The sequence below is a fragment of the Chinchilla lanigera genome, unplaced genomic scaffold (genome assembly GCF_000276665.1).
Source record: "Chinchilla lanigera isolate Chin_1 unplaced genomic scaffold, ChiLan1.0 scaffold00066, whole genome shotgun sequence".
In the NCBI taxonomy this organism is placed as follows: Eukaryota; Metazoa; Chordata; class Mammalia; order Rodentia; family Chinchillidae; genus Chinchilla; species Chinchilla lanigera.
Window position 1 is genome coordinate 10,981,823 of NW_004955467.1, and position 10,419 is coordinate 10,992,241.

Here is a 10,419-nt window from a genome sequence, read left to right on the forward strand (position 1 = left end):
AGCCCTCCTTCCAGGGGGCTACGAGGCCGGGAGTGAGCCGCCGGTCCGAAGACCAGCGCTCCCCGCCTGAGGCTCCCCATGCACTGGGGGCCCTCCCTCCAGGAGCCTATGAGGCAGGAAGCTAGCCAGCTGGGAGGCCGGCACTCCCTGCCCGTGGCTCCCTGTGTGCCAGACCCCCTCCTTCCGGGGGGCTACGAGGCCGGGAGTCCCCAGGCACTTTTCATGCTGGCTGCCCAACCCACAGAGCAGGAGTATGGGCTAGGCACCAGGATTCCTCCAGACTGGGGCTCCCTGGATGGCAGAGGAGTCAGGGAGAAGTTTTTCCACTCCACAAGGGGATAGTCTGTGTTAAGGTGTGGAGTCTCTCATGTCCTGAGCAACTCACCAAAGCCTGCATGGAATAACTTTTCAATGAATATTTTTCTCTTGTATTTATAGCCAAGCACCACCCACAAGAACATATGTTCTCTTCATTGTTTTCTCCAGGCAGAGATGAATACTGTAATGTTCCTGCTACTTCTGTCTGCATCCACATGGGATGAGGAGGGTTCTTGTTTGGTGCTATGGGCAAGAGACCTGGCTCTACAATGTCTGCAGGGGTCTCATACACTCCTGATGAACTTTCTTGGAGATGGTGTTTTCATACCTAGACATCTGGCCTGTGAAAGCTAAGGAAGGCTGTCTGGCTACCTGTGAGGCACTTCTCTCCATGGACATATTGTCCTCAAAACAGGTATCTTCCTATCTTTAGAGCTAGTGGGCAATTCAAATGGCAACTTTTGTAGGTGAAGAAACAGAGGCCCAGAGGAAAGGCATGCATTACAAGACTCAAATGCACATATTTAGAGCTCAGCTCCAAAAATGTCAGAGGTCCCCTGAATGTTTGGCACCTGCTTCCCAGAGGTCCATGATCAGATGAGGGTGGATCTCCCTCAGGGCTTGGTAAAGTTTGTCTTTGCAGGCTGAGTTCCAGGATGGGCTGAAGCTGAACAGTTTCCTCATCTGGCTAGGCTTAGTGGCTTCAGCCCGCACGCTGGTATACTGCTCTTCACTCAGCACCTGCTCACTCAGCAGCTTGTCTAATACAGAGTCCACAGAAGTCACTCGGGCCACCAGCTGCTCCCGATGCTGGTCTACAAAGTGCAGTGAGGCTGGAACATTTGGAGGTGAAGCTGAGGCTAGAATGAGCAAAGAAAGGTTTTCACCATGGGTCCTGCCTCTGATCCCCTACATTTATATCTTTTTAATCACCTCATCTTCATCTTTTACTCCCTTTTCTCTCTGGAAAGGCATTTAACCACCAGAAAGCACTGTTGCCTTTATTCATGGCAGCATGTAGTCTGACACTCTCTGAGTGGGTGGGAAGGGTCCATGATGGGGCCATGAGGCAGTATATGGGGTTCTAGCATTCTCATGGGCAGGGGTAAGGGGCATCAGGAGGAATTCTGCCACTGGGCTGCACTCCTCCAGCCTGACCTCTGGTGAGGTTTCCAGTGAGAGTACCTCCTGTCTCTTCCCTTCCTTCCAGTACAAGACAGAATGTCCCAGGAATGCCACTGTCACCTGTGGTCTCTGACAACCGTTGCTGACCTATGGCAGATGGAGGGAATAGAGAGGCTGCAGGTCTTAGGTCTCCTGGAGGAAAAGAGATATAAAGGCACATCAGTAAGAGTACTAGTTATGAGCATATCTCACATGCCTTGAAATTCCCACACACTTCTGATTTTCTTGGATCTGAGGGCAAACAACAGATTCTTTTTTTTTTTTTTTAGGTGCTCAATAATGGTTATTTATTTTTATCACCATAAAATTCCTAAGTGATGTCCAAAGCTGTGAATTTTGGCTTTTAATTTACGACAACACATTAGTCAAGGTAAAAATAAAGGGAGAGCTGGAGTAAAGTTAGTTAGGTTTAGAATTCAGTTTAGAAGAAATGCTTCATGAAAACAACAGATTCTGATAGACTCTGGAATTAGGACGGGAAGCCACTTAGAATTTATCTGGACAAATGGCTGTCTTATGAACGTGGAGAAATAGAGGCATAGAGCCTATGACCATAACCTAAGAAGGGGGTAAGCATGCAAATAAGGAATAATAATTTTTCACACAACTTCTGAGACTCACGTTTTTTCTCCCTTGTTCTGAACTGAATAATGGTGGAGAAGTTACCAAAGCTCTTGTGAAATAACTGAAACTACTTCATATCTTATTCTGTGCAGAACTGACTTCCTTGTCCTTGTTTGTTCTCCTATACTCACAGACCAAATATGCACATTCTGGATTTGGATGTCAGAATCAAGATTCAGCAGATATTAGCATATGAGAATAATGAGTGAATGTTAACAAGAAAATCCATGATAACAATGACAACAACAACAAATCAATGCCCCTAAAGAATTATTTGCATAGAAGAAGAAGGTTCACAAAGCTCATGTGAACAAGGACTGAGAATGGGAGCAGATTAAGTTTACTATGACCTAACTGTAGTAACCCAGAGTGGGCACAAGCACTCAGGTAGTGTTACTGCCATGACTGGGTACATTTGGATGTAGTGAGCAGGTGTTCCTCATGCTTATTTTGATTCAGTTCTGACTCAGATGTAAATTGGAGCATCTGGTGAGAAAGGTGACTGTGAAATTTTAAAAAATCAAATAGAAGAAAGAAGAAAAAACAGAACATTTAATTTGCTGTGGGGGAGACATTGGGAGGCCATGATCCAAGTGTTCCAGTAACTGAAGGCTTTCCCATGGGGAAGGAAAGAGATTTTTGTGGATTTCAAGTGATGGAACTAAAATGGATAAGATGTAGAGGGTGTCCTAACTTGAGAAAAAAGGAAAATATTGCTGTTATTTTTTTAAGGATCATTGCATGAGGCATTTCCAGACATCATTTTTTCAATCTTTTCAAGAATTCTCCCACTTAGCCATTGTGATCCTTGTCTTTCAGATGAGGAACCTGAGGTTCAAATAAGGTAAGTAATTTTCTTAAAATACCAAGTGAGTTAGTGGTGGAGCAGGATTCAAACCCACATCTGATGCTGACCTGGTCAGTTCATCTTCTGTGGTTGTGCCCAAGTCAAGGCTGTGGAGAGCCCCTCCACCTTTCACTACATGATGAAGTCTATTTGTAGAAGTACAGGTGCTGAAATCACTATGGTCTGACAAATGACAAAGTTTGGTTAAGGGATTTTGGCTTAGGGATGGTTTGGTGTTGGAGTAAGAATAAGTAAGGTTTTACACTCCTGAAAGTTTATAATGTGTTTTATTACTGTCCATCTTGCAAATAATGACTGATACAAAACTGGCCTATTTCATTAAGCATAGAACCCTCTAGTACTTTCTCTTTGATTTCCCAGCCAACCCACCCATGAGACCATGTGACAATGGCCTTGTGCATATCAAAATCTGTTAACAGAAGGGCAGTGTTGAGATACCATTGTACATGGGACAGGAAATGGGGAATACAGCCTGGCTAATCTGAGTGTAAATTCTGATCGTACCAGATATTATGAAACTTTTAAAAAGCCATATAAATTGTCTAGGCTACTTCTTGTCATTAATAAATTGTGACATTACACACACACACACACACACACACACACACACACACACACATACACACACACATACATTCACTTTTATTCTCCAAGTTCTGAAGATTTTGGACTTGTCCTGCTTTTACCTGGTTTCAACAAGGCTTCCCATACAACTGTCTCATCTTTCTTGTATCTCATTTCCAGCTGGATTCCTGAACCCAAACACCCAACATATATCTCAGAGAAGAGCTGGGGTTGTCTGGGGCTTCGATAGCAGAGCTCTAGTTCCTGTAGAGCAAAAGTGACACTATGTGAAATGTTACATTTATACTCAAGTGAGACCTTCCTGACGCACCTGCCCCCCCATGCCTTCTTGGCCCTGCTTAACCTCATTTGGGCACTGAACATCTCTAGTGACCAACTTCAGTTCACAAATATAAACTCAAAAGTATAAAGATGTAGTGAGCACCCCATAGATAAGTCAGGGCTCATCCTAAAATTAGTACTCTTTTTCCTAAGCCACCTCTTTTTTTTCCCATCTTCATCTGTATCCTTTATCTCCCAACTCCATGTTAAATTCATGTCCTCTTTTCTCAAGCCCTAAGTCTGTAATTTCCAAATTCTACCCATTTCAAACCAACAGAAAATTTATATCCATTTTTTTCCTCAAATAAAACCCAGGACAGACTTCTCTCTACACATTCCTTTACATTTTCTTCAATCTTAGTAAGTGATACTACCATCTATTGGATCACTCAGATTCCAAATTTAGGTATCACATTATCTTCTTCTTTCTCTCTCCATATATAGCCAATTCATCCAGTGCTGGTGTCTCTACCTCAAAATAAACTTCAAGACATGTTACACAGGACAATATGCCTTTTGATTTTCATAATCATGTAGTTTCTGTGTAAATCCACCACTTTTTCTCCATTTTCATTGCTACTGTCTTAGTCATGCCACCATGAACTTTCATCTGTGGTAGGGCAATAGTGTTTGGATTTATCCCTCTGTCTCCATTCTTGCCTGCTTATCATCTATTCATGTTCAACAGCTAAGAGCATCTTTATGAAAGTAAGTCAGTTCTTGTATCACCACATTTAAGATCCGCCAAGGACTTGCAGTGACCTTGGAAAAATTCCAAACTCTACATCAAGGCCAACTGGACTGTGGGCACTGGGAGACTCTGATTCTGCTTTGACCTCATTTTTTGGTGCATACCCATATCTCTGCCACAATGGCCTCCATTCTTTCAGGTGACGGTGTTCAGTTTGTGCTCACTTTGATGACTCTTCATATAGCTTTCTGCCTGAACCCTGTGCTACAGATTTGCACATGCCAGAGCATGGGCACATGCTAGAGCATGGGCACTTTCTCTGAGGCCTCAACTCAAGTTGTATCTTGTTAGAGATATCTTGTCTAACTACATAGTCCAAAGAGTCTGGAGACACTCTCATGATGCTCTCTTTGCTTCACAGCACTTGGTATCAGTGTACTTGCTCACTGCTTCTTTAATTATTATAGAGGCCTCATCTGCAAGGAATTAAGATCTCCATGAGAGGGCTCTTAAGTTCTGTGAGGTCCAGTGAACTACCTCTACTGAAACATATACCCACCATTGGGTTAATATTGGTTGAATAACCCAATCAGGCCTCTCTGTGATGCTTGTTAGCAATTGTCATGACAGAAAAATACCAAAGTATTTATTCTTGGATCCATGTTTCCCAATGGAAGAAACCCAAATCACTTCATGTTGATGACTGGACATATGGTCCATCTAGAGACATTAAATAAGGTCATGAGGAATACTTCAAAGGTGGGCAGAATCTGCCCGAGGTATCATAGCAAGACACTTTTCTAATTCTTCACCAGCCTTTCCTATCTTCTTATTTTACTACTAACTTTCATCTATCTTTCTGCTTTGCCAACCTCTAAAATACAAACATGAGGTCTCTTATCTTCACCTTGTTGGTTTGACCTCTATTTTTCTTTCTATTATTTAAGGAAAAATAAAACTCTCTGATATAGTTTCCCTAGACTGTAGCTACTGCTCTGAGGCTAACTGGCTGTAACTGGCTGTTGAATCTATCACTCTCTACCTCCCTTGCATACAAAAGTCTAATTTTTGTTGTGGGAATTTCCACTCCAGCCAAAATTATTCTTGTGCTTATTACTTGATGAAAATGTGGCAATTTGTGACTAGAAAAGGAAAAACGTAGACTATCAGTGTTTCTTAAAAGATCTCAACTGAATTCTGCATTTCCTATTCTAGCCCTCTGTTTTAGATCTGTTATAAAGACAAATAGTCTTTTGGTTTTAATAGTCACCTGTGTTACTGTTGTCTGATGCATCCTTCCCTGAGTCTTAATTCCCATTACACAAGCATCTTCAAGCCAGGTAATTCTAAGCATTCATCTCACATTGATTTAACCCTGATTCAAATACACACTACCATTCAGTGTATGCTTCTCTAACCCAAAACAGCAAATATGGGCAATGATAACATTCAGACATCATGGATCAGTGTCCAGTGGTTCAACCTACCTGATTCTGTCAAAAGTAGGAGATACTGAAAAAGACCAAAAAGTATGCTCTTGTGTCCAGAAATGGATCTAAGATCACAGATAGATATCAGTGTCATTACAAACTGATCTGAGATTTGCAGCTAAGTCATGTTGTCCTGTATGGGACATACCTAATACATCTTCAGACACTTAACCAGGCATCTGGCAAAATGTCAAATACCTCCCACCCTACCACTCTCCACAAGTGACTATTGTACCTTAGAAATTATAGCTCTATTCTTGCCTAATCTGCTTTCCCTACAGATTAGATTTTCTGGGTTCCCAAACAATCATAGAATCATTCCTGCAGTCTTTCTCTCTTTTCATTTTTTCTTTTAAACATTAAAAATATGACAAAACAACAATGAAGACAAAATCAAAACAACACAAAAACACCAACAATGATACATGACCTCAAAACAAAATGATAGAAATTTACAATGATTGGTATATTGCATACTGTTATCTTCAATGAAGATGCTCAGTCCACTAGACATAAGAATGTAAGCTTGATCAAATAATAAAAGACAGTAACAAGTGAAAAAAATAAAATAAATAAAAAATAAAACATTGGAAATGATGCAGAACTTCATTATGCATGATTGTAGGAGTTCAGCAATGGGTTTTTATACTGCATATTGTTTTCACATCAGTGATTCTGATCACCAAATTCAAGTGTGCAAAATTGCTTAAGAAAAAAGAAAATTTTTAGCATTGACTGTTCCCCTCAATAAACCACAGACATCAGCAATACACTTATTCCAGCTATCCTTATATATACATATAAATTTTGTTTTTCATTAAAAAACAAAACAACAACAAATATATAAACAAAATAGCATAAAGAGCAATAAAAATGATACAGAATTTCAAAACATGGTGATAGGATATTAACAATAGTTGTTATATTACATAATGTCATCTTCAAAATGGTTGCAAATATAACCAGATATAGGCATGTAAGATCAGTCAAACAATTACAGATTAACAGCTCCTTTCAATAAACCAACAGATATTAGTAGTGCAATTATCCTAGCTATCCTGTGTATATATACACAGGATATACATATTTCCCCATCCTCTTTCTTTTTCCACTCCCCTCCTTTATCCCAGTTGCTCTTTCCTATTTGAGCAGTTTCTTTTCCCTTTCACAATATCTATTCTTTCTTTCCCCTTTTTTCTTTTTTTGTACTGGGAATTGAACTCAGGACCTTGCGCTTGCCAGGTGGGCACTTGTGCTGCTGAGCTATATCCCCAGCCCTTCTTTTTGATTTTTTGAGATAAGTTCTCATCATATAGTTCAGGGTAGACCTGACCTCACTATGTAGCTCAGGCTGTCCTTGAACTCCTCTTGATCCTACTGCCTCAACCTCCTGAGTGCTGGAATTTCATGCATATGCCACCATGCCTGGCTATCCCTGCTTTCTGACAATACCTAATTTACAGCAAATCTGTTTCCTTGTACCTTCCCCGAAATTACCAGAATAAGACTCAAATCCTACAGAAGTTTCTTTCTGACACTCTTCCATTTATACAACTCAAGATACCACATTTTGTAAAATTTGCTGTAATGTGTATTATACATCCAATGTGTTGGACTACAGGCATGTTGCTGGTGTAATTTGACACCCTATAGGCCAAACACTTCCCAGTTCTTCCAAGTGAATCACCAGTATCCTCCTCATCCCGAATTTGATCTTTCCTCTCCCTAACTTCCTTTGCTCCTACCTCTGAAGCTTTTCTACTCTCCCCTAATCCCACGTGCTTTCTATCCCTCCCCAATTCATCCAATCCCTGGCAATCAGCTGAGGATCGCCTCCAAATTTTCCCCAAGTGTACCTTCTGACCTAGAGCTGGGACAGACATGCTGCTGCTCACCTTGGGCATAATCTCCAGCATTCCTGATCCAGATACAATATAGCGGGATCCCAAGTAAAGGGGGTCTGTTGGAGGTGGCTTGTGTATTCGCTCAAACTGGAACTTCTTTTCTTCATCATCTATGGCCTAAAGGACATAGAGAACAGTGATTGCCCTTTGCAGTCTGATCTGATAAGGTTGGCTGATGTGTCAGTGTGTCAATATGTCTGTGTGGGTAAAGGGCAGCTATATCACCACTACACTCCTCTCCTTGTTTTCCACATTAAAAGTCCTAACTGTCCCCATGCTATGTTCAGGGTGGGAAGAGTTTCACTGGAAGAGAAGAAAAAATAATGTCAGAAATCTACAGTTTCAGCCATGCAGTTTTCCCAACCTTTCAACTTCTGGACAGAGGCTATAAAAAAAATTGTCTAGTGAACGCAGTTGAGTGAGACCAGAGTTGTCACAGGGTTGCCGTGTGGTTGACCACAGGGCATGAATTTTCACCAAAACTGAGTTATCGGCATCTGATTTCCAGTTGAGGATCTCTTGAGATAGTTCCCTGGCTGCATTTCACAAGTACTGGTTCTTAGTGTTACCTGCCGAATGGTGCAGTCGCTGGGGATCAGGTAGAGGTGGAATTTGACCTCCTCAGCATGGATGTGATGGTAGAGCAGTGTGGTGCAGGTAACACGGAAGAAGCGCCGAGCACCAGGGATTATTTTCAGGAGAACTCCCATTGGGGAGAAGGTGGGGTTTTCCAGGATGGTGTGATGTGGCTCCACTCTGTCTGGCTTGTCCAGGAGCATCCCCTCCTCTTTGAAGTGGGCCACTTGGAACAGAGATCTGTCCACATGTTCTCCTGTGAAACAGCAGATTAGAGAGATACAGATTTATTGCCTTCACTGAGTCAGGCTTAGCTGGAGCAGTAGGATCTCAGCAGTTGGGCTGAGAGGCATCCCTGTGGGAACCCACTGCAATGGTGTGAATGCTTCAGTCCTCCAAAAATTTGTATGTTGAATTCTTCCCAGCAAGTGATGGCATTATGCAATGAAGCTTTTTGTGAAGTAATAACTCATAGATGTAGAACCCTTATGAATGGGATTAATGCCTTCATTTAAGAATCCAAAAAGACCTCCTTCTTCCCTATGAGGGCACAGTTAGAAGGTGCCATCTTGAGCAAGGGGGCTCTTGTCAGACATTGAATGTAGAATCTCCTTGATCTTGGACTTTCTAGACAGCAGAAATGTGGGAATAAATTAGTTACTTATGGGCTACTCAGTGTATAGTATTTTATTATAGCAAGCCAAATGATCTAAGACATTTATTATAGAGCATGGGGACACATATATGTTGGAGATACTTCATAACCTGTGGCCATTACTCTGTCTACTCTGTAGGAGCACCATGGGTACCCTAACCCTTGAGCCAATCTCAGACCCAAGCCCAGCCCTGGTTCAAGAGTTAGGAAACACACTGGACCTATAGTTGCCTATGCTGCTGGGGATTCTCCCACTCTGATGGTGTGTTGAGGGATGCTGGCAGTTTTGACTGTAAACAGGTAGAGAAATGGAAGGAGAAGGAGCTGTGGAGTGGCAAAGGGTAGCCTACATTCGTCAAAGGTTTGGCAGCATTCAAGTTCTTTATTTTGGAATGAACCTCTTCCTACACCATTGTGGGATCTTGGCAGGAGGCAAGCTGAGCACTCCTTGCAGGAAGCGGCTACATCCTGGTAGCTATAGCACAGTTGTGGGCTCAAGATTTAACTAAATGGGTGACACTAACCTTAGCCTTGATCCTAGAGGGTTGATACTCAGAGGAAGAGACAGCTGGAGATAATCTTGGCAGTAGCAATGCTTTACAGACTCTAGTGGTTCCCCTGGCAAGAAAGCACCACATGGGCCGCATCTGCAGCATCTCTCTCTCTCTCTCTTTCTCTCTCTCAGTTTGACCTTGGCTGTGCCCTTGTTGTCAGCAGTATTGCTCCACTGCCTATTTTTCCTCCTTGACTTGTTGTATAACCTTTTGTTAAGTTTGTGATTTCTCAGGAATTTCCCAATACATTCATTTTCTGCCTATGTCAACCAGGATTGGTTTCTTTGATTACAGTCAATGATTACTGCTCCATGTGGAGACACTGAGAACACAAAAAAGGGGCTGAGGAACGAATGACACTGACCAAGAGGCCAGGCATCCTGTCTCCTTTCATGTGCTGCTGGAAACCAGCAAGGCGTCCATTTGCAGACAAGGCTATTAGGTGGCTTGGGCATTAATCAGAACACCACTGATATTGAACATTTTTTTGTACATTTATTTGCCATTTGTATTTCTCCATCTGATACTTTTGTATTTATCTCAGATGTCCATTTTTGGATTGGGTCCTTGAATGTTGGGGGCTTGATTTTCTTCAGTTCTTTACATGTTCTAGATAGAAATCCCTTATCTGAAGGACAGTTAGCTAAA

At 41.9% G+C, this 10,419-nt stretch overlaps 1 protein-coding gene across 4 annotated transcripts in view; it reads right to left on the bottom strand.

The window, feature by feature from the left end:
• Positions 1 to 90: 90 nt before the first annotated feature.
• LOC102013491 (NACHT, LRR and PYD domains-containing protein 1-like) overlaps positions 91 to 10,419 on the bottom strand; it is a 51,305-nt gene continuing 40,976 nt past the window's right edge. For 3 of the 4 annotated variants that reach the window (XM_013522162.1, XM_013522164.1, XM_013522161.1), the window contains 5 exons: positions 8,556 to 8,818; positions 7,978 to 8,103; positions 3,682 to 3,823; positions 1,504 to 1,635; positions 91 to 1,178 (listed from right to left, as the gene is read on the bottom strand). In XM_013522162.1, coding sequence (XP_013377616.1) covers positions 865 to 1,178; positions 1,504 to 1,635; positions 3,682 to 3,823; positions 7,978 to 8,103; positions 8,556 to 8,818 — 977 coding nt within the window. In that variant the 3' untranslated portion in view covers positions 91 to 864. The remainder of the gene's footprint in view (positions 1,179 to 1,503; positions 1,636 to 3,681; positions 3,824 to 7,977; positions 8,104 to 8,555; positions 8,819 to 10,419) is intronic. The other variant, XM_013522163.1, reaches the window with a different exon arrangement.